Here is a 22,288-nt window from a genome sequence, read left to right as displayed (position 1 = left end):
CCAACTGCCAACTTTAACCCAGCTAAGTTTACCATGAGCTTGAGACTAGGATTCAAAACCTGAGAAGGAATGAGATCAGGCTTATCGCAAAAGACTGGGGCAGGGCCAGGGCCACAGCATCTGCGTTAGTGTAGCAATACAAAAAACCAAATCGAACAGTGGGTCTCTTCAAGTGACTCTGCAGAGCTGCAAAGGGTGGACTTTCATGCTGAGACCATGGCAGCTTTCATACACAAAATAGCCATTTCAGACTCTGACTGTGAGAGATATTAATTGAAACACATACGTACCCATGCATTTTCTCATTCTATTAATTTTAATTGATGTGCCTTTTTGTGCAATTCAATTCAAGCATGGTGTGTGTGTGTGTGTGTGTGTGTGTGTGTGTGTGTGTGTGTGTGTGTGTGTGTGTTGTAAGGGGAGAGAGGGCTGCTTTGTTGTTTTGTCCCTGTGTGCTGACGTGGCCTTTAGAAAGTGGCTTTTGTGTGCCGCGGAGAAACCTGGTCTCAGATGCCAGCCCAGCCGGAACATCTTCAGGCTCATTAATTATGGAGGCGTCTGACAGGGGCAGCTTCCCTTGCTTTGTTTCCACGGTAGATGAAAGGGGACATGGATCTTTCTGTTTTGCCCAATAACAACCACCCTGACAAATTCCTGCAGCTTGACGTGAAGTCTTTAATGAGGAGCTCAACCCTTCTGCAGGCTAGCCTCGCGAGATTTCCGGGTGGAAATTATCCCGCTACACAGCACTGGCAAAACCTTGTCTACTCACAGGTAAGATCTGAGGGCATAAAAATAAAGGGTGGGAGCATGTTTCTTTCTCACTAGACGACATTTTCTCAGTAGTGTGAAGAAAGGGGGGGGGGATACAGAGAAGCTGCCTCTTCCTCCCCCACATCCCTTCCTGTAAGCTCTGCATTTGATGTGCAGATCCTTCTATGGGTTCTTTCCCCTCCAATCCCTGGCTTCTCTGCCTGTTTCTGTTTCAAATTTGTGTAAGCCTCATTTGCTCCTTCTCTTCAGAGCATTGTAAACCAACTGTTACATTTTTCAAATAAGCTTCAGGGAGAAGGAAGAATTAACCTCTGTTGGTGTGATCTGTACAATGAAATGTCAAATGCTTTCAAGGAAAGGGTGTACCTGCCTCTGAAAAAGCCTGGGCCTTGCTTTTGCCGGTTTAGACGCCCTTTCCTTTGACACAAAAGAGCAAAAGATAGTGCGTGACAGGAAAGACTGGCCCCTCGCCATCTTGGAAAGTGGCGGCTCTCAGCTTAGATGTGCCTTTTCCACAGGTGTCTGCATGGATCAGCCGTAGGAATAAGACCTTCCAATCTAACGCAGGGTTTTGGTCTTGTTCTTTCATAAAAGAATGGAACTAATGAATTCCATCTGCTGAGATCAACACAAAGGCCCCTGCTGAGGCCCAGCTAATCTAACGGGATAATCTTGTTTTAAGAAGTTGAAGGCTAATGGTGTGGAGGGCTACTCCAGTTTAGAAAAAGGAAAGAGCATTTCGTTTCAGAACTGAAGTAACTGACCTATGAGACCCTGTAAGTCGTTAAATCCTTTGGAGTGTTCGCATTCCTTGGACAGGAATTTGTTTGCTTTTAAGAACGGTTGCTGTTCACGAGTCCTGGTGTGTGGTGACTGCTTTGTGGTGTTTGTAGGCTCCTTGGGACATATGTCATGAGATCATTCAGAGTCAGAGACACTCAGATGATTATGTAAGTTGCCCTTATCCTACAAAGGGTTCGATTGATTTCCATTGGAAGTCAGCTGCTTGTTATAACAACTGATTTTTTTTTTAAGCTTTACACCCAATCTTTGCTATTCTCAAAGTCTCCTGGCTTTCTATGCATACCCATTTATCATTGCTTTGTGTTTTGTTTGGTTAAATGAAATAAAGTTCCTCCTTTATCTCATTATTTATGTCACAGAACAAAAGGATTAAAAATGATTTTAAAACAGCTTGCAGGGATTTGGCTCAGTGGTAGAGCGCTTGCCTAGCAAGCACAAGGCCCTGGGTTCGGTCCCCAGCTCCAAAAAAAAAAAAGAAAAAAAAAAAAAAAAAAGAACAGCTTGCACCTCCACCTTCCTGTCTACGAAGCATCTTTTGTTTGGGGATGTGGTTGATCCACTGCCTATGTTTGCAACTTCACAACTAAAACTCGTAAGCTGAGGAGATGCAAATTTCTAACAGACATCTTTTAATATAGACCCTGTTGGACCTACATTAATAATTACTCAAGGAGCAGAGGTATACTTCCACAGTGTGTCTTTGATAAACCTCAAATAAACTATCTTTTTACCCTCAAAGAAAATGACAAGTCACGTAGTTAAAGCCAGTTTACTCCTGAGGCAATGGCTGGTGGGAAGGCATGATAGACTGGTGCAAATTCAGGAAATTAGTAGGCATGGTTCAAACTATGAGGGAAGGTATATGATCTCACAGTCACTAATGAACCACTCAAGTGGATCTAGAAATCAAGACTGATATGCTCATTGAGTGAAAAGTAAATAAATATGAAATGGGAACATGACATTTTGAAATAGTCAAGATGATGCTTAATTTTTTCCATGTATTAGGAATATTGAATGGGGTGTTAAGCCTGGATGAAGAGAAAGTGTCAAATTTCTTTATTGAATTCCTCCCTGTTTGGGGGGGAATTAAGCACACAGGGAGAGTATGCAAACACCATGTATCACACATGCAAAAAAATTAATGTTTTTCAATTAAACATTTAATTCAATCTCCAGGAAGACATTTTGAGATTTATCTATCACCAACCTTGACCAACCCAGGCTTCAGTCTGATCACTTGTAAAATTAGTGCAAGAGTTTCTGTGGTTTCTTAACAACTGAGAACAAATAATGTATAAGAAATAAAGTTTCCTTATAGAGTCCAGTTTCCTCCAACAGTTTAAGAAGTAGAAAGAAATGCTGGCCTCGTGGTTGGAGTGCTGTATTTCAGTTGCTAAAATACTGGCCCAGCACACAGGAAACCCTGACTTTTCCCCGGCATTGCATAAAACATGTGTGGTTTACACCTATAATCCCAGCACTCACTAGGTAGGACCAAGAGAACCAGGGATATCTGTAGTTTTGTCATTGTCGTCTTCTTCTTCTTCTTCTTCTTCTTCTTCTTCTTCTTCTTCTTCTTCTTCTTCTTCTTCTTCTTCTTCTTCTTCTTCTTCTTCTTCTTCTTCTTCTTCTTCTTCTTTTCCTCTTCTTCCTCCTCCTCCTCCTCCTTTTTCTTCCTCTTCTTCTAAGATAAAAGAGTATAGGATTTGAAAAATTAACAGATAATATTGTTACTTACTTTCATGATTATTTAGGTTAGATTTGAGGCTGAATTTCATATAGCTCAGGCTGGCCTCAAGCTCAGTATGTGGCCAAAGGTGGCCTCAAACCTATGGTCCACACCCCTTGTTCATTCCCTGGGGGTTGGAATTACAGTTATGTGCCACCATAGTTGGTTTTGGAAGCTCTGGAAATTGAATCCAGGCATCATGCATACTAGTAAGCGTTCTACTGAGGAGAGTGACACACACACACACACACACACACACACACACACAGAGAGAGAGAGAGAGAGAGAGAGAGAGAGAGAGAGAGAGAGAGAGCCTCGTTTTAATTAAATGATAGAATGTTTAAAGGTATCATAGTGGGAATTTTTTTCCTACTTTCCTGATGTGATGAGCAGCTGGATTTCTGAGTCTACTCAAAGTGAGGAGTATTTGGGTTTTTTGTTTGTTTGTTTGTTTCTGTTTCTGTTTTGTTTTTCTATTCCTGACTCTTTTCACATTGGTTTCAGAGCCCTGGGGCTTCTCAGAGGAAATCTGTGAGGCGGAGTGAAAAGCCAGCGGTGAGAAGTGGGCTCCCTTATTTCTAGACAGGCTCACTCACTGGTTTCCTGTCCTAGCATGTGTCCATCACTGCTTTCTGTCCTACACCACTGGCTTCCTTAAGTACCAGCACCCATACGTGTCTCTGTATGTGTTCATCTATATGCATGCACATGTATTCATCTGTGTTCATCTGTGCACATGTGTATATGTGTGTAATGTATATACATGTGTATATAAGTTTACGTATATGTAAGTCTATATGTGTATGTGTCTGTGGATTTGTGTGTATGTGTTTGCATGTGTGTTTATGTCTATACAATTTGTGTGTGTTTATCTACGTGTATGTAAGTGTATATAAATACATTTGTCCTTCAGCCTTCCATTTTGTAACGCTGCATTTTTATTTCCACTGTGTCATAGTTTAAAATATTTCCATTGCTTTTTATTTATAATGTAGTCTAAATATTTACAAAATTTGTATTTGAGATATGTTTTTGTTGATTTTTGAGATCACTAACTACATTGTGTACTTTCCTTCAGAATCTATTGTACTATCCATGTTTCTGAAATGGAGTACTCTCAACTGTTGTCAATTGATTGGATTTACTAATTTTGTTGTACAAATTGTCTTTTTCCTTAGGAACCATTTATATGGAATATATAATTTTAATAATTGCTTTAAATGTTATTGTTACAATAGTTTTATAACCTATATAAATTTTTCTATTTATTATACTTTGCCAGTGATTATTCAAAACCTTTGTAGTTGTTAAAGCTTCCTGCTTTAAGTCTATTTTGTTTGATATTTATATTGTGATATTATATTATATTATTATATTACATTATATATTCTGTAGTAGATAGCTATTTTATGTTGCAGAAACAAACATACCGAAATCTAATAATGCGATAGGTGTACAACACACCTGCACCCTTGTTTTCTTGCTGCCATACACATCCTGAGAGGTTTTATCTAAAGGCAGAATTCAAATTCCTTTTTTGGAGGTCCTTTCTACAATATCAGACTCTGCATTATGCCTGCATACCAAGAAGACAGAAAGGAAGACACATGTACTATTGGGGAGGTTAGTAGTCAAGCTTGAGTTTCAACCCAACTGTTTTGTGACATGGAGGAGGAAATGGGCTTGTTGTGTGTCTGGCCAGGTGCTACCTTAGAATAGATGCTATATTTAAGATAAGATACTTCAAATCTATAACATATGTGTCTATACGTATAGTTTATATCTCTCTAAACTCTACCCACAGAATGGACAACCGATCTCATCTAGCAGATAGATTCTGTCTAATAACCATGCTTAGCCGCAGCTCCTGAAGGCCAGTCTACAAACTCCCCAGTAAAAAAGCAGAATTGTTGGGCAATTTATTTTTTCCTTTCCAAGCAGCAGCAAAAATCACCATTCCAAAGCCATTCTGAGATCTCTCTGAGAGTGCTTGTGCAGAACCCTTCCCTGGAGGTAAGGCAGGGTCATCGCCATTTCTGCTCTTTGAGGACCCCCTAATCTCTCTCAGCACAGCCTCATCTCTTGGGAGGGTCTAGAGCTTATGTCTATGCTTATTTGTGGAAATATGGAGACCTGTATTTTTTTCAATCTTGGGTATGTCATTTCTGTGGTTATTCTCAGATTTTACATCTAAACGACAAAAGATGTAGGTGATAATTTTATCTTATATTTAAAGACTCAAGATATCATCTTGTAGTGTCTTCAGTAATTATTTCCTCTACAGCTTAATTAACTATACGTTAATATAGTCTCTTTATTTAGCCTCAGATTGCTCTTCCTCACATAAAAAAAAAAAAAAAACCCAAAATCTCTTTTCTTCTCTATTTTTATTAAATTGGGTATTTCTTATTTACATTTCAATTGTTATTACCTTTCCTGGCTTCCAGGCCAACATCCCCCTAACCCCTCCCCCTCCCCTTCTATATGGGTGTTCCCCTCCCCATCCTCCCCCCATTACTGCCCTCCCCCCAACAAAAGGCATGGGTCTCAAACTGGTCTTGGGAGCTGGCTTTCCTGTCTCCATTTCTCTAGTGTCTGGCCTAATGAGGCTTATAAAACCATGTCTTTAACATAACATTTGCCTTCAGTTACTTCATTCAGGTGACAAATTTTCCTCATCTTTGCCTCCTTTTTCGGTTTGGAAGTAATTTTACACGTCAATGTTTGGGGTTTACAGTTACTACACCAGGAAGGACCATACTATTAGACCCTCCTCCCACACTTTCGACCATTCTGTTGAAGTCCCTGACTCTAGTCATGAACGTTATATATGACTATATAATTTCTCAGATTTACCACAAACTTCTATAATAAACTTAGTAATAATTATCTCCCAGGTTAACATAAGTAACATTTATATCAAATGATTTCCACTGTACAACTTGAATACAACTGTCTCCACGCTTCCAATATTAGGAGACACAGATATGGCTCTGATGGTAGACTCCCCCCACCCCATGAAATGTTTATTCTTTGAATTTAGTTCTGCATAATTCCCATGGAAATTTGGGCTCAGGGTCATGTTTCCATAGTTCAATCTGCAGGTGAGGTGGAGTAGTGTTGGGACAAATGTTTGCATCTACACACACTGCACATACACAAACCAGGTTAGAATGAAGCTCCAGTATTTCTTACTGGTTCTGGGGTGTTTTGCAGTGGGACACAACTGCCACTTCATAGCAACTCTTCAGCATTGGTGAGGGAGGCCTCTCCTCACCACTGGGGCAACTGGTAAGGTCACAGGGAGTATAAACAGTGTTTCTTGATTATGAAAAGTCTGAGGAAAGGCAGATGGACTGGGAAAGAGGGTCTTCTCTTTTCCAAGCAGTGGCCATGGTTTGGAGTTGCTTATTTTATGATCTTGCCATCTCAGATCCTTTTGTCAATAAGAAGCAAAACAAAACAAAAGAAAACGAAAATAAACGAAGAGTGGCAGAAATTATGTAGGAAAGTTTGAAAACAGCTTGGAATTGACCTCATGTCACTTCTGCTGTACTTTCTCGGTTTTCAAAAGCCTGATCCCAAACTAATTTGAGAGCAGACTAAAGATTGCCAGACACCGTGTATTCAGCCAAGGAAATAAAACTGGCTATACCCAGTCGGTCACAACACCTAGGTCTCAGCGTTCATAAACACCTGCTATACCTTCTTTCCTTTCTTCCTGAGTTCTTAAAATCTAACTTTGGAATTAAATATTGAAGTGCTGAATTTACATTTCAAAATCTGGTCTGCCAATCTCTGTCACTGAAGTAGGGAGTTAAGCCTTCTTCAGTTTGATATGCTTACTTTTCCTTTATTTGCTGGGATATATATATATCCAGACACTGATCAACTTGCCAATATAATTTTCAGTGCCCTAGTAATTTGGAGGTAATCACTCTTTCTCTAATTTCAACAACATCTTTATCTTTTCCCTGCAATTGGTTCTTAGTTTCTTAATTGACAACTGTGTTAAACTTATTACCGTCTAATTCTCTAGTTCACTTTAAAACTCAAATTCTTATAGTCTTCCCTCTTATCAATTTGTATCTATCCTTCAGCATGTTTTCAACTTCATCTCCCTGGCGACCACCAACTTTACTCACTCTTGATGTCTAATAATAGAGGTTTTTGTTTAAATGGCCTATTAGATGCTCTCCTTTAGATTCTGTCTGCCCAAATACGTCTTCTAGCTCTTTAATAAGTGACATTTTACTTGCACATTAGAGTATTAGGATCAAAATGAAAAAAATGATCTGACCAAGTTCAGCCTAATGGTAAAAGTCTAGCTGAACTCTGAAGTGTTACTTCTTTAAAATAAATATCTTAAACAGAATTTATTCTACAGTCTAGTTGGTTAAAATCATGCAGATGCTACTGAATTTTCTTCTTAGTATTTCACCTAAAATGTAGCATGGAAAGTTAGACTTACATTTATGTTTATTACTTTATTAAACCTATTTGGAAGAAATACTTAGTTACAAATGACCTACAGCATTGCTTTTGTAAACTGGCTATTTGAACCTGAGACTCACTCTTGCTAGGTAAGCCCCCCAGCATTGCACTATGTCCCCAGCCTCATAACTAGTATTTATCTTTACTGTTCCATTATATAATAACTATTATATATTTGGCTATTTCAGGGATGGAGCCCACAATTTTCAGTAACCTAAGCCTGGGCTCAGTCCTTGAGCCTTGCCCCAGTACTCTCATCAAATTATTCTTGAATAATTTATTAATATATAAATTATTTTAAAAATGGTTTCCCTAGCAATAAACCTTAATATTAAGTTTTCTTTGATGAGCCCTTCAGATATATGAATGATGTGAAGATCAAAAATAAAGAACACATTTCAGGAAAGCATTTACATTTTTTTCAAGGAAATGGCCTAGAAATGAGGCTTACATTCTGCTTTAGAATATACCTCTGCTTTGACACCTTCATGTATTAATTCTTCTAAATCTATATACACATTTTCTACTTTACATATGCTTTCAGAGCCACACATTTTATTTTCCTCACTTATCAAGTCTTTATATTTACATTCAAGGAGGAAAGGAACTTGACAAAGAATTTGTGCTTGCCAGAAGAGTTAGACTGCTCCAAAAATGATCAAAGCTGTCAGGCGAACAACACTTACAAAGTTACTCAGCTTGAAGCTAAATGTTAAGATAAAATTTAATATTTTATTATAAAACTTATCATTATAATCTATAAATTGTCTTTTAGCATAAAAAAAACAAAATTAAAGTCAGAAAGGGTCTCCAAAGTGATCTCCAAACATGTGACTAATGGATTTATTAAAAAGTCAAGGAAGGGGTTGGAGAGATGACCCAGTAGTTAGGCTCACTTGCTGTTCTCCCAGTGGACCCAGGTTAAATTCCCAGCATCCACAGTGTCTGGAACTCATGTTCCAGGAAACCTGACATTTTCTCCTGCCTTCAAGGACACCAGGTCCACATGTGATACACATAGATACATGCAGGCAAACACTAATACACATAAAATAATTATTTTTTAAAAGTCAATGAAACCCAATGCCCCAGAAAGCACAAATGGAGTTATCAAAACTAATTTCCCCTTTATTTACCAATTATTTCAGAAGGACATGTTATGTAACACCAGTCTACAATTTTAGTTTATATGACTACACATTTGTGACTTCCAGGTCCTAAAAGATGCTGAGGCCATCTATGTATGACCAGGGGTTGTTGTACACATGATTCAAAAGGATGTAATTCCTATTCATATATCTCCAATATTCTTAGGTTCAGTCACCGGCATCACACACACACACACACACACACACACACACACACACACACACACGTGAAAGTTTGTGGGAAAAGCACAATCATTATCATGTGTGTTCTTCTCTATGTATATATTATGTTTCAACAACAAATTTTAAAATTCTGAAAGTTGACACCTGATTCCTCTCGTAGCCAGTTCATCAACAGACACCTAGAGGCATAAGACTTTAAAGTGACTCAGTTCCTCTATGATATTTCTTGGAGCCAAGGAGATGTGGAAAAAATAGTCTCTCCACCTCATTTAGGGTACAGAAAACAAATCGAAGAAATGATTCTACTCAAATCAATAGGTTTATTACAGAACCTTACAGGAGCACGGGTAGCTCATAGTCGACAGTTACACCAAGAAAGCCCAATTTAGCATGGAGTATGACTGGCAGAACTTGCATCCTGGGAGTACATGTGTCATTAACAGGAAGCTTCCCTGAGATCACTCCTACAGCCTAGCCATTGTGTGTTGCTTATATAAGGTTGGGAAGATGACGTGTGAGTCTTGTAGCCTTTGGATCTTCTGGAGAATTTCAGTGTATTGTGTCTCCTGAGTCTGGTAAGAGGCATTATTAGCTTCCTGTATTTAATGAACCTTCCGTCTTGGTCTAGCATGGATCGTTTCAATTTGGGAGAAGAATTTATGGAGTGCACCCCCCCAACTCTATGACAGAGATGTTAATGATATGTGATATGTTTATAACAAGCCAAGACATAGGTATAAGATGATTTTAAAAGTTTTTTTTTCATTTATTTGTGTGTGTGTGTGTGTGTGTGTGTGTGTGTGTGTGTGTGTATGTGTGTTCATGTGCTTGCCAGGACTTGTGTGTGTGGAGGTAAGGAACAAGGCATTGGCAGCTTTGTGATTTCACTCTCTTCTTGTACTGTCTGGTGATCAAATCCAGAATGGCAGGTTAGCAGCATCTTTCCCTCCTGAGCCGTCTTGTAGTCCCTGAAAAATGTTTTTAATCTTAATTTTATTGACTTAAACAGTAATATTAAGAGTTTTCCATGAATCTTGTAACACACAAGAAGGCATAAAGTGCCATTAAACTCTAACGCACAGGAGCTGGAAACCTGGGTTTCTTCAGAATTTCTACTAGGTGAATTGAAGAACACAATTCTTTCTTTGTGACTGGAAAAAATATCATTGAAATGGATAGTAAGCTCAATAAGGTAACATACAAAGAGAGAACTCTGCTAATGGAAGGATTCTAGAGAGAGGTAGACCCATGAGTTTTTTCCTAATTCATTGCCTCATCTGTTGGGTTTGAGACAGAATCGAAAGGCTTTCAGAGGCAGATTGCTGCCATTTTGGCTTCGCTGTCCCCAGCAAGCCTATCTTATAACAGAAGCCTCTGTTTCTTATCTCCCAGCAGAAAGAAAAGAACATTGCTACTCAACGAATCAAGGGATTTGGTGGGGAGAACCCAGTCCTTCCTGAAAGCCCTCCCGCATCCATGTCTTCAGTTATGAAGAACAACCCGTTGTATGGTGACGTGAGTTTGGAAGAAGCCATGGAAGAACGGAAAAAGAGTCCTTCATGGACCATTGAGGAATACGACAAGCACTCTGTGCATTCCAATCTCTCTGGACATCTGAAGGTGTGTGTGCTAAGAACGGTCTCTATGGATGAGGTAGAAAGCTGTGGTAGCGGAAGTCCCTCACCAAACACACTCTCCAGAACGCAGATCTTTTAATCCTTGAAATCGTTTATGAGGCGTTTCTTATTTATTTTGTATTTTTGCACAAGCCAATGGCATCTGTGCAATGTAGAGTGAAGAAAGAGGAAGTAGCAATAACCAAATGTCTCCTAGGAAGAGAAAAGGTTCTTATGGTTTTTTTTTAAAACTAATTTATAAGGTCATAGATGTTTTCCCTGGCTTGTGATCGTGTAAGTGTTCACACTCATTATCACTTGGGAATGAGTTTCTCACTTTACATTTTTCTAAAACCACTTACGAAGTGATCAGAACTTCGGCACTGTGTAAGGAACCCCTTGACAATGATCGTTTTATTAACATTCTAAATCCATCAAATGATAGCAGGTTTACGTCATGGTCATTTTTCTTGTGTCTCCAAACAAAACAAAACATTTCAATGGGAGAAAAGTATGCAATGAATTCACTCACCTGCCTTATGATTTTTTACTTCCTCCACTTTGTCTTTTCACCCTCTGATGTCATCCACACAGAAGATTCAAATACCTGAAAACCAGAATGGATCCTCTCTTGTCTGAAAGGACTAAATTCCTGAGTAGCCTTGGCTTGCCTTTACCTGCCTTAGGCCAGAAAGGGCTGCTACCTCCCAAAAACCCTTCATTTAAAAATGTGTGTCTGGTCCAGGTTTATTCCTTAACCACCTGAAGTGAATCATATTTTTTTTGATGGGGACAATACCATAGACTTTTATATCCTGTACACAAGTTTTAAAACCTTGAGTGTCTGTTCCTTGAAATAGATTATGGTTTAGAATCCCTGACAGCTCTTAATCCCCCAGCTCAGAGGTATCTCTCTTTAGTTCCTTTCTGAGACATTTCCAAAAGACAACAATGGCTTTCTTTCTGTCTTCTTTGTTTTGCTTTAATCTCATGTTTCTTACCAAAGACTTCCAATCATTAAGCCTATTATTGGGTAAAGACGCATTGATTTCTTTCACACACAGTCACTTAGTGCTGAGCACAAGCTAAGGCCTGTTCTCTTGTCGTTGCTGTCCACATGGATGACAGGGTGTCTGTGGAGACAAATGCCACCTGATTCAAAGACTATAATTTGCACATGCCAATTAAAAAAAAATCAAATTTTTCTCAAAAGTTTTTTTTTTAAAGTTTGGATTTCAGACTTAGACAACTGAAGATCATTGCTAATAAGAACATTTTTCTTTCAAGTTAAATCTACAAAACCAAAGAGAAAACTAATGGATATGCTGTGTTACTGACACTGATAGTCCCTCATGTAGCTGGCCCTCTGTGCGTGCACACACTTCTCACAGCAGTTATACCCTCAGGCTATCCTGTGTTCTGGCCCCTTAATGCACCTTATTCTCAGTGCGAATTTCCACAAGAATCTTCTGGAAAGCCATGCATCCTGCCCTCATCAGAACTTCTTTTTAATGTTTCTTGACATCAACTTCTTTTGTCAATATTTCTGTCCTTATCCTATAGATAGCTCCTTATTTAAATGTATAACTTTTTATTCATTTATTTATTATTTTTATTTTACCTGTCCAGGTGTTTTGCCTGCACATGTGTCCATGCTCCACATGCATTCAGTGCCCTCCCTCAGAGGACACAAGAGGATGTCAGGTCCTCTTGAAACTGAGTTACACATGGCCATAAATGTAAACGACCATGTGGGTGTTGGGAATCGAATCTGGGTCCTCCGGAAGAGCAGCCATTGCGCTTAACTGGTGACTCACCTCTCCAGTCCCACAACTGTATCATCTTGATACCAACTATGGATTATAACTCTTCCAAGTGTCTTCATGTGTTACTGTTTTTCCAAATTGTTAAGAGCTGTAGGTCACAAAAGATAAAAGAAATATTATACTTAATTACTAACGCAAGCCAAAGTGGGGTTTTAAGAAGGGATTGTCTCTATTAAGGAAGCCATTGGTGAAAAAAAAAAAATGAGAGCCCTAAAGTTGCAGAATGAAGGGCTCTGATTAGAACACAAATAAGATAAAAAAACAAGCGGGGTGCAGACAGGGTTTAGAAGTTGATACTCCTCTACTGACATCTTTTAAATGCAATTGTAATCCTTAAGCACTTCTAAGTAGGTGGTTTAAACCCACTTACACCTTCAGATTGGAGAATTGCTCTTGCCAAGTATATCCCTGCTCCTTACAGGCGTGTGCATGCCTCTCCTGGCACTACAACCCCTAACTCTGAAGCTATTTCAGAGACCCTAGTGGCTGCTGGCTTCAGGAGAGTGGTTTTGTGATCCCACTAGCTGACATAAGTCCACTGAATGCGTTGAGGGTGACAATTTGTTTCAAATCCTTCAAAACATCAGGCAAGAAAAAACAAGGCCTACAGTTGGTACGTGAAACCAGTCGTGCTTCATAAATGTAATATATGGGACTGCATTTCCTGCCAAGACACAGATACTTTGCACTAAACTAGTTAGAAATTAGAGGGAGTTTAAAAAAATTAGCGTATGAAATAGGAGTGTTTATAGGTGTCCTATTGGGCACTTGAGAGCAGTCTGACTTAAAAAGAATTTTCCAGCCCTCAACAGAAGACAGAGCCAATGATACAGAGACACCCTAGGAGCTTGTTAGGATAGGAGCTAACAAGAGGAAAGATGCATGTCTCACAGCCTCTCTGTGGAAAATACACTGTAGTTCTGCTGCAGAAGGAACCCTGAACACCTAGCCTTATCCTTCCTCCATGGAAGTCGGTGGGTGATTTCCTAAAACTCCTCAAGTTCTTATCCCTGCCACAAAGATGAGAAACAGCCTCCATGGTTCATCTAAAGCTAGGAGTCGTCATTGTATTTCAACTCAATTGATACGCAGGCATTACTTAGAAGATGCTATAAACACACGGTTGGCTAAGAGATGACCCTGACGTATCTGACTTGGAAGTGTGAACGGTTTAATACAGAGATCGTGCAGGCGACCTCTGTATTCCTGCAGCTCTCAGGGGTGAGCCACGCTATGGCAGTGTGTTTGAGACATTTAGAGATAATAAGCCTAGTGTTTCGGTTTTGAAACCTAAGCCTTACCCAAAACAGTGTGAACGCAGAGGCCTCGGGGACTCTGACATCACCTTGTTCTCACGTCTCCATCTGTAATGGGGACTGGTCTCTGACACAGTGTTCTTTTTCTTTCAGGAAAACCCCAATGACCTGCGCTTTTGGTTGGGGGACATGTATACTCCAGGCTTTGACACTTTGCTGAAGAAGAAAAAGAAACGCAACAAGCGATCAAAATTATGTCACATGGGTCTGATTTTACTTGTTGTGGCCTCCATCCTGGTTACCGTAGTGACTCTCAGCGCTTTATTCGCTTAAGGAAATTGCAAGCCCACCTTTGAAGCTCTAAAACGCCTTCTAAATATTTGCAGGAAAATCTGTGCGTCGTGAGCATCTGCGTTGTTAACTATGTGACTAAATGCCACTGCCCTTTAGACGGGAGCGTTGCCTGTATTATGTTGGCCTCTCTGCTTTGTTCTGTGAAACCTGTGTGTTATTCCAGTCTGGGTCTGTCCTTTGTGAAGCAGGTATTTCAGAGGCTCACAGTAGCAAAAGTCATTCCACACAGAGATAAGAGACTGCATCAAGGGCTGGCAGCTGCTTGTTTTGTGCTTACCTGGTTTTCACATCAGTCCTCCTCCTCCTCCTCCTCCTCCTCCTCCTCTTCCTCCTCCAGGCACTGTGGAAGCTGCAGCCTGTCTACCGGTGACAGGAAGCTAGGGTGACAGGAAGCCTTCTGGTGAGCTATCCCCAGTTTAGATCTGTTTTACCTTCCTTTATCTCTGCTAAAGTTAAAGGGGGATAAAGTGGGAGGGAGGAATTGTTCAAACCTATTGTAATTTCCCCGGGGGAATCCTTTATGGTGACCCAAATTGATGTTGCTGTTTTAGCTGAAACAAACTTGGTCAGCCAGGGCAGCGGTGGCATAATCAATTACATACATTATATCCAGTCATGCTGGTGGATTGATAGAAACTGGCAAGTGTGACCTCTAGTGGCAGTGGGTACATGTTTACCAGAAATAGGGGATGGGGCCCTGGCAAGACTCCAGGAATGTTGCCATCCCTGAACATCCAACGGAATGACAGTTAGGCCTGAACAAAAGATTGTCTAGCTGGCTTAAGGGTTCCATAAGAAATGGAGGGGAAGAGCAGTTGGCTCCTAACTGTAGCTTTTCCCTCAGTGGGGAGGTCATTTTCTTTGTGTATTGATGCCCTTCTGCTGGGTGCAGGTACCTGGGAACAAGCCCCAGGATACGAAGAACCAAAGTGTGTATGTCTCCCCCCCCCCAGGACATTCTAGCCCAGGGCTGGCTCTCAGTGCCACTCCTAATGTTATTTAGTGCGAAATAAGGCTTTTCTTCTTCCCAAAGAGTGCTGTCCTCTCGTGCCCTGTGATAACGCCTTACTATCTCGCTCTACTGCTCATAAAAATACTTGAAGTAAAGTACATGAAAATGGGGGTTTGCTGGACAATAAATTGTTGTGTACAAAGCAAAATGTGTCTTACTAATCTTTGTGCTGTCTGACTTGTTATTCCTTTTTGCCATGGAGTCCAGCCCAATGTAGAAAGAATGGCAGGGAAATAGGGGTGACAGGGGCTCTCTGATGCCAGGCTCACTCCCACTGGGCATGCCCTTAGACACTGCCTGCTGTCAACTCTTCAAGTCTTGACTGCCTGGGGTTGGCCTCTGAGGATTCAAGTCATGCTCAGGGATCCCCACACAGGTCCCTCCTCTGTGCTGAACTGTGTTGTTTGAGTCTGTCCAAGACAAGGCCTAAAGAAGTTTTCTAAATACATGGGGATGGGTAGCCCCAGAAATGTGAAGGCAACTATGTGAGCTCCTAACCCGCCCAGCCCCCACCCCAGCTTCCCCTTCTCCCTCCCAGTCGAGCACCTATGATTCCTCCACTCTCTAGCCTTCCTCCCCTTTTATTTATGATACTTCTGGACACTTATTTCTTCCGCACGAGTGAATTTATGACTTTGCTTTTGAAACCCACACCCATTGCTAGCTTTCCGTGTAACTGGACTCAAAATACAATATTGTTCCTCACTGAATTAATGGTATGTATCCTGCACATAAGGGAAAGTCATAATGGGAAAGTGTCCTTGTTTGCATGCAAATTTATAACTTGCATGCACTTCTAATTCCCCTTGTGAGAACAGCTCCAGCAAGGAAAAAAAAGTGTAGGGTCATAGAAAGGGCAGCAGTAATGGCTCTGCTCAGGCTTACGCTGAAATCTGGGCTTGCTTGAGAGTTTCTGATCCAGGTCCACTTTCTTCTTCTTCTTCTTCTTCTTCTTCTTCTTCTTCTTCTTCTTCTTCTTCTTCTTCTTCTTCTTCTTCTTCTTCTTCTTCTTCTTCTTCTTCTTCCTCCTCCTCCTCTCCTCCTCCTCCTCCTCCTCCTCCTCCTCCTCCTCCTCCTCCTCCTCCTCCTCCTCCTCCTCCTCCTCCTCCTCCTCCTCCTCCTCCTCCTCCCCTTCTCCTTCCTCTTCTTCCTTCTCCTCCTCCTCTTCTTCTTCTTTCCCTCCCTCCCTCCTCCTCTCCCTCCTCCCTCCCTCCTCCCTCCCCTCCCCCTCTCTCTCTCTCTCTCTCTCCCCCTCAAGTTTTTACATACCGCTTTGGCATCTAGTTTGGGTGAGTCAATAAATAATAAGTACCATTGTCAGCAACTCTATTTTAGTCTCTTTATTAACCCCCCCAATCTGGTTGAGAAAATCTGTACTCCTAAATTCTTAATAATAACTTTTCCCTCCAAATACAAAGATTCCCTATGATTTAGAAGGCGCCTTTGCAAAAGTCTGCTTTCTTGTTTGTATGTGCGTGTTTTATTTTGGCATACTGAGTTAGTGTGTTGAAATCTTATAAGCTAAGGCTGTCACGATTTCCAGGAAAAGAAAAAAAGAATGTTTGCGCTTGTTTAAAGTTCTGCTCTCAGATATGAGCAGAAAGATCGACCCTGTTTTATTACCTACTAACGATGTTTTCCCATTGTATTCTGGTTGCTGCCACCTAGTGGACAATTTAATGAGTGGCTACGGGGAATGCACGGTCCAAAGGCCCCTTCATAAACTAAAGTGAGCTGCTGCCACCTGGAGGTCACATTTATTATACCTGTGCTTACACCGCGAAGAAATTACACAGGAGGAAATGGGCACTGTGAGAATAGGTCAGGGGCTGAAAGCTCTTGTCTGCCCTTTGTAAGGCTGATTTTTGACACTATCTTCTCTTTCTAGAAAAGACATGTGACTGGCAGTGAGTCAGATTGACAAAGACAGAGCTAGAACCGAGGAATAAACTCTAGATTCCACTGCATGCTGTGACCACTAGAAGTCTCAATGTTCCTGATGCCACGCCCCTTTAATACAGTTCCTTCTATTGTGGTGACCCTTGGCCGTAAAATTATTTTCATTGCTATTTCCTAGCTATAATTTTTCTACTGATATTATTCACAATGTAAATAATTGGGTTTTCCGATGGTCTTAGGCAACCCCTGTGAAAACCATGGCTTCAGAGGGTAACTAATTCCTCACTTCTTCATATGGGTTAAATCTTTGCTGCTTCGTTTTAGATTTCCTACGGTCTTGTGTTTGTATACTGATAGTTCTCTGCATTGGGGAGTCTTTACATCTTCTCAATCAATCAATCAATCAATCAATTCAGAGATTGATGCATGCATGCATGCAGTCCACAGCAGTATTTCAGGCATCCTGCTCCAGCACCCTTTACCCTATCCCCTCAAACCTGGGCCTGACAGCAGCCAGTCCCTCCCAGCGATGTCTGTCCCCAGCCTCCATGGCACTAGGTTCCCAGGCAGGGTTGGTGGAGTTCGCTGCTTTGGATGTGGGTTCATGGAGTTTGGACTCTGCTGCGGACTCTTTCACAGCTTACACACTCACAGAGCCATCTCTTCTGTCCAAATACAGTTTTTGTAGCTCCCTTTCTTCCTGAAATAATACTTCAGTACCAGTTTTTAAAATTCCTCCTCCTATTACTGAATAAATGTAATTTTGTCATATAGAAGATTTCTCTTTTTGTTCAACTGTAACTAGACAGGGCCATTAAATCTCAGCCTCTCTAAATTCTTACATCCACACCCACAGTTTTTTAAAGACAAGGCTCTTGTTTCCTTCCAAACAGTCACTTAGGGCCGACTCTGGCTCGACTTCAGGTGAGAACGTTAAGCGAGAGGAACGGACTTCAGAGACTGAAGAAGTTTCTGCCAGAGTGGCAGCTCTTCACTCGTTTTATGGACATGGTGACTCATGTGCCTGATCAAATTTCCCTCTGTGCAAACGACTGGAAAAAGCCAGCGTGGAAATATGGCCTTCCCCTCTCCAGAGTGTGTGGGACTTTCTTGTGTTCATTAGGTGTTCAACCTTATCCTGGCCCAACATCTTACTCTGCCCAAATAGATGTGCCATCTCCTGTCACTTTTTTGGTGTGCAGGGGGTGGGATGATACTCTATGCAATGCTGGCTGTCCTGGAACTCGCTGTGTAGACCAGATTGGCTTTGAGTTCACAGAGATCGGCTTGCCCCTGTCTCTGCCTCTGCCTCCTGGTGCTGGAATTAAAGGTCTGGGCTATCACACGTGGCCCCTTTCCCCCACTTTCAACTTCCTGACAAGATGCAGTCTGGAGACATATAGGGGTGTGTAGAGAACCACATATTTGTGTTGATAAAATGCATATATTCATATATAGAAGGTAAACACAGGAACAGAGATGTGACTTCATTGATGATGCTTTTCCTAGCATGTATTAGCTTCTGGGTTGGATCCCAGGATTAAAAGAAAAGAAAGAGGGGCTTGGGATTTAGCTCAGTGGTAGAGCGCTTACCTAGGAAGTGCAAGGCCCCGGGTTAAGTCCCCAGCTCCGAAAAAAAAGAACCAAAAAAAAAAAAAAAAAAAAAAGAAAGAAAGAAAAAGACTGATATTCAAAAGAAAAAATGAAAGTATAATTTTAAAGAGAGGAAGATTTAAAATGCACTCTAAAGCAAAGATTTGAATAGAATTTTTTGAATATTTGAATATAAAATGTCCCCCCCTAAGAATAACGCGCTAAGCATGTCCCCAGCAGGGGGCACTATTCATGAGGCATTTGGCCTACACTCCCAGCTGGAAGAAGGTCACTGAGGATCTGTCCTTGGGGGATAACCTGCCTCTGACCCCAAATATAGGATGTTGAGTGTCCCCTTTTTGCGGTGCATTGAATATGAAGCTATGTGGGGAGCTCCCATGACTGGTCTGTCTTCTGCCTTCCAGCGTTCCTCAGAGCTAAATTTGTGAGCAGGCACAGCCAGCCCGACTTTTCACACTCTTCTCTCCTGCTTGCCATTGAATCATCTCCTCAGCCTTGACGTGTCTTTGCTTGGATCCAATTGCATGGATAACTCTTTCTCTACCACTCCTAAAAGACTGTCACCATGGACATCTGGTGTCACACAGCACCACCTCTGTCTGAAGTCCACACACCTGAGCCTCGGCATGCCACCTTGATGTAAAGTTCCCGGCAGCTAATAAATGTTGCAACAGCGCCAACCCTGTCTTCTGCACTTAGTTATTTCAAAAGCTCCCCACCACCACCTCATTCCTTTTCTGTTGCTTTGAGAGATATACAGAACATGATTTCAAGGAAAGACGTTACATTTTGGAGCTGGTAAACACCTGGCTAGAATGCAGACTGGGGACACTCGGATCCTTTCAGGTGTTCTGAGTGATCTGATCGAAGCGTCGCTATAATGAGGACTTCATGCACTTCAGCTGCTGATGACAAAAGGGGTCTTTATATCCTCTCATCCCCATAGTCACTCATATACAATTTCCTCATCATCCTCCAGCTCCCGTCCTGCAGGGATTAGTAGAGAAGTTATGAAGGAGTTAAATAAGCAGGAACACAGCCACGCTGGGAATGACAGTGTACCCAGAGTCCATCGACTTGTGCTGCTTCTGGTTAGATAGAATCTTTGCAAAGTGGAGAGCAAACACCAGACCCCACCGTTAGGAACGACTATGGGTTAATTACTTTTTTCTTGGTTAATGATGTTGGCAGGATTTCTGTTGCCTATTGCAGCGTAGAGGAGCACACTGGTTAATTTAACTGGCTTTCTTTTATAACTACTTGATCAATTAGATCTCTCCTCCTTAGAGTTCACCTAGGAGACTGTCTAGAGGTGAGCAGAGATGGAATCTACTCGAAAGAAAATCCAAACTCCCACAACCTGCATGTCCACATCTGCCTGGAAGGCTTTCAGGAGAAGATGCAAATTCTCATCGTCAGGTGAGCCTCCAAGGCACTGCCTTCTAGCAGAATTTGCTCCTGAATTTCAAATCTTTGTACCTTGCCTTTAAAACGCACATTTCTTAATTTGCACTGCTCACTCACTCAAACAACGTTCATCTTGACCCAAACGAAAAAAGAAAAAGAAAAAGAAGAAGAAAGAGAAAAAGAAAAAGAAAAAAAGAAAAAGAAAAAGAAAAAGAAAAAGAAAAAGAAAAAGAAAAAGAAAAAGAAGGGACATTTAATTTCCCAGGATTGTCTAGTTCTTCTCTTACCACCAGGTGGCAGCCACGCGCCAAGATACTGCACCACTGCCCGCATACCCTCAGGGATTGTGCTTCCGCCTCATTAGAAAAGAAAATGACAGGAGAACTTCTAAAAAAAGAATGATTAATTGTGCTGATTAAGTCCTGGAGTGGGGGGAAGGGGTCGTCCCGGACTGTCCAGTGTGCATCAGCACAGAAAGTGACAGTAATTAGGAGCCCATACAGAGAGGTTTTCAAATTCAGGAAGTTCAACCTGGGCACCAGCACTCATTAACCAAGTCCTCAGCAGTGTTTTTACTCAGAACTAAGTGATAGCTTGTTAAAAATGCGGACTCCAGGACAGCTGAAAAGGAACCTTCATGTTTAGCCAGCTTCTGGGCTGATTATTTCTGTCAAACTTCAGAAAAGATACTGAAGACTTCCCCTCCTCTCTTTCTAGGCTGTGTATCAAGAGTCAAAGGGCCCATGGTGGTTCTAGGGGACACTGACATACAAGCTGCCTCTTTGTTAGTGAAGATTCTTTCTCCTTCCATTAACGCTGTGTGGGGATATAAAATTCACAAGCAGTCCTGCGATGTTTAAAGCTGGTCTTTACTTCCTGTGTACCATGTGACTAGTAAAATTTAAAATTAGTGCTGATTTTAAATCGAGCCTTAACTGTTTCCTATTGGTGAACTATTGGTCCGTACTCCATCATGACACATACCATAATGATCTTGTGCATCAGCTGGACTTGTATATGATTCTGCCTCTAAGATTTTTTGTGTTTTTTTTTTTTTAATGAAACAAGCTCAATTTATTTGACTTCAAACTTGTGTAAAAGGTCGAAATTCTAGTTGCTAATTTTAATGGCAAGAAGAGACAATCGTCCATCCCTAGAAATATTAGGTACTCTGTATAAATTCAGTTCAGTCATCATGTCTAAGGATTACTAACTCACGTTCAAGCAAGTTCAGACTTTCATTCTTCTGCTTCTGCCGTTTCCCTCGGAGAGGGTTTGAGTCTAGGAAGAGAATTCATTAACTAGGTGTCCATGGTGAAGGAGGTTAGAGTCTGTTTACTTACTTTGTGGCACTGTGCTGGGTGGCATTGGATCCTGGTATAGTACACCAAGCACCTGCCAGCACCTCATATCTAAAGATCTATACAGAATGTATATAATATACATATACATATACACACATATATACATACACACACATATATATGTACATACACACACACTATATATATATATATATATATCTTTTAGTCTGCTTAGTCTGGTCTGCGTTCAGCCTAGTAACCTCTGGATACAGTCATTAGCCTAGTGTCCAAGCCATAAGTGCCTGTCGTAGAGGCAGCAGAATAGTAGAGACCCCTCCAAAGCTCCTCCCCAAGGCACAGAAAGTCTCAGGCGAGAGCAAGGCAAGGGGCTTTTAAAAATCCAATGTCATTGTCTTTATTGCCCTCAGAACTCGGGGTATGGGGACGAACTTTGAAGTGTCTACTCTCAAGCTCTTGACTCCCCAAAGGCAAATCCATCTCCATTTCTGTGTTAAATGTTTCCTTTTTGCCTAGACCCAATTATCTATTTCTGCTTTTACATTCTTTGTTTCCCTGGGAGAGGAGAAAAGGATCTATATTCCCCCTTCCTTTTGGAACAACATGGCTGTGTCCTAACCTGGCTGTGTCCATCTGGAGCTTCAAGGGTTTTCAATCTCAGCGAGGTTAACTGTCTCACATCTCTTGGGAGCTACCTTGAACCTGCCTTGTTTTGTTATGAGAACTGTTCCTCCAAAAGAAGTCTTTTAGATTGCTTTCCTCCATTCCATGTCTCTCCGTGCAGACTGAAGAACTCAGATGGGACAAAACCAGATGTTCTATAGAGGGAATTACCAACAGATCTCCC

General features: G+C 41.2%; 1 protein-coding gene across 2 annotated transcripts; it reads left to right on the top strand.

Annotated features, from left to right (window-relative positions):
* Positions 1-476: 476 nt before the first annotated feature.
* On the top strand, positions 477-14,286 carry Minar2 (membrane integral NOTCH2 associated receptor 2). 2 transcript variants are annotated; one of them, XM_032886050.1, is made up of 6 exons: positions 477-774; positions 1,668-1,724; positions 3,815-3,872; positions 4,854-4,933; positions 10,531-10,755; positions 13,987-14,286. In XM_032886050.1, the coding sequence occupies exons 1-6, from the start codon at positions 598-600 to the stop codon at positions 14,164-14,166; spliced, it is 777 nt and encodes a 258-aa protein (XP_032741941.1). In that variant the 5' UTR covers positions 477-597; the 3' UTR covers positions 14,167-14,286. The 2 variants fall into 2 exon arrangements, with proteins under 2 accessions (XP_032741941.1, XP_032741940.1); XM_032886049.1 differs by lacking the exons at positions 1,668-1,724; positions 4,854-4,933 and having other exon boundaries at positions 481-774; positions 3,815-3,865.
* The last annotated feature ends 8,002 nt before the right edge of the window (positions 14,287-22,288 follow it).

Source organism: Rattus rattus, chromosome 15, assembly GCF_011064425.1.
Source record: "Rattus rattus isolate New Zealand chromosome 15, Rrattus_CSIRO_v1, whole genome shotgun sequence".
Lineage (NCBI taxonomy): Eukaryota > Metazoa > Chordata > Mammalia > Rodentia > Muridae > Rattus > Rattus rattus.
Note: the sequence above shows the minus strand (reverse complement) of the source record. Positions and strands in the feature narration are given on the sequence as shown.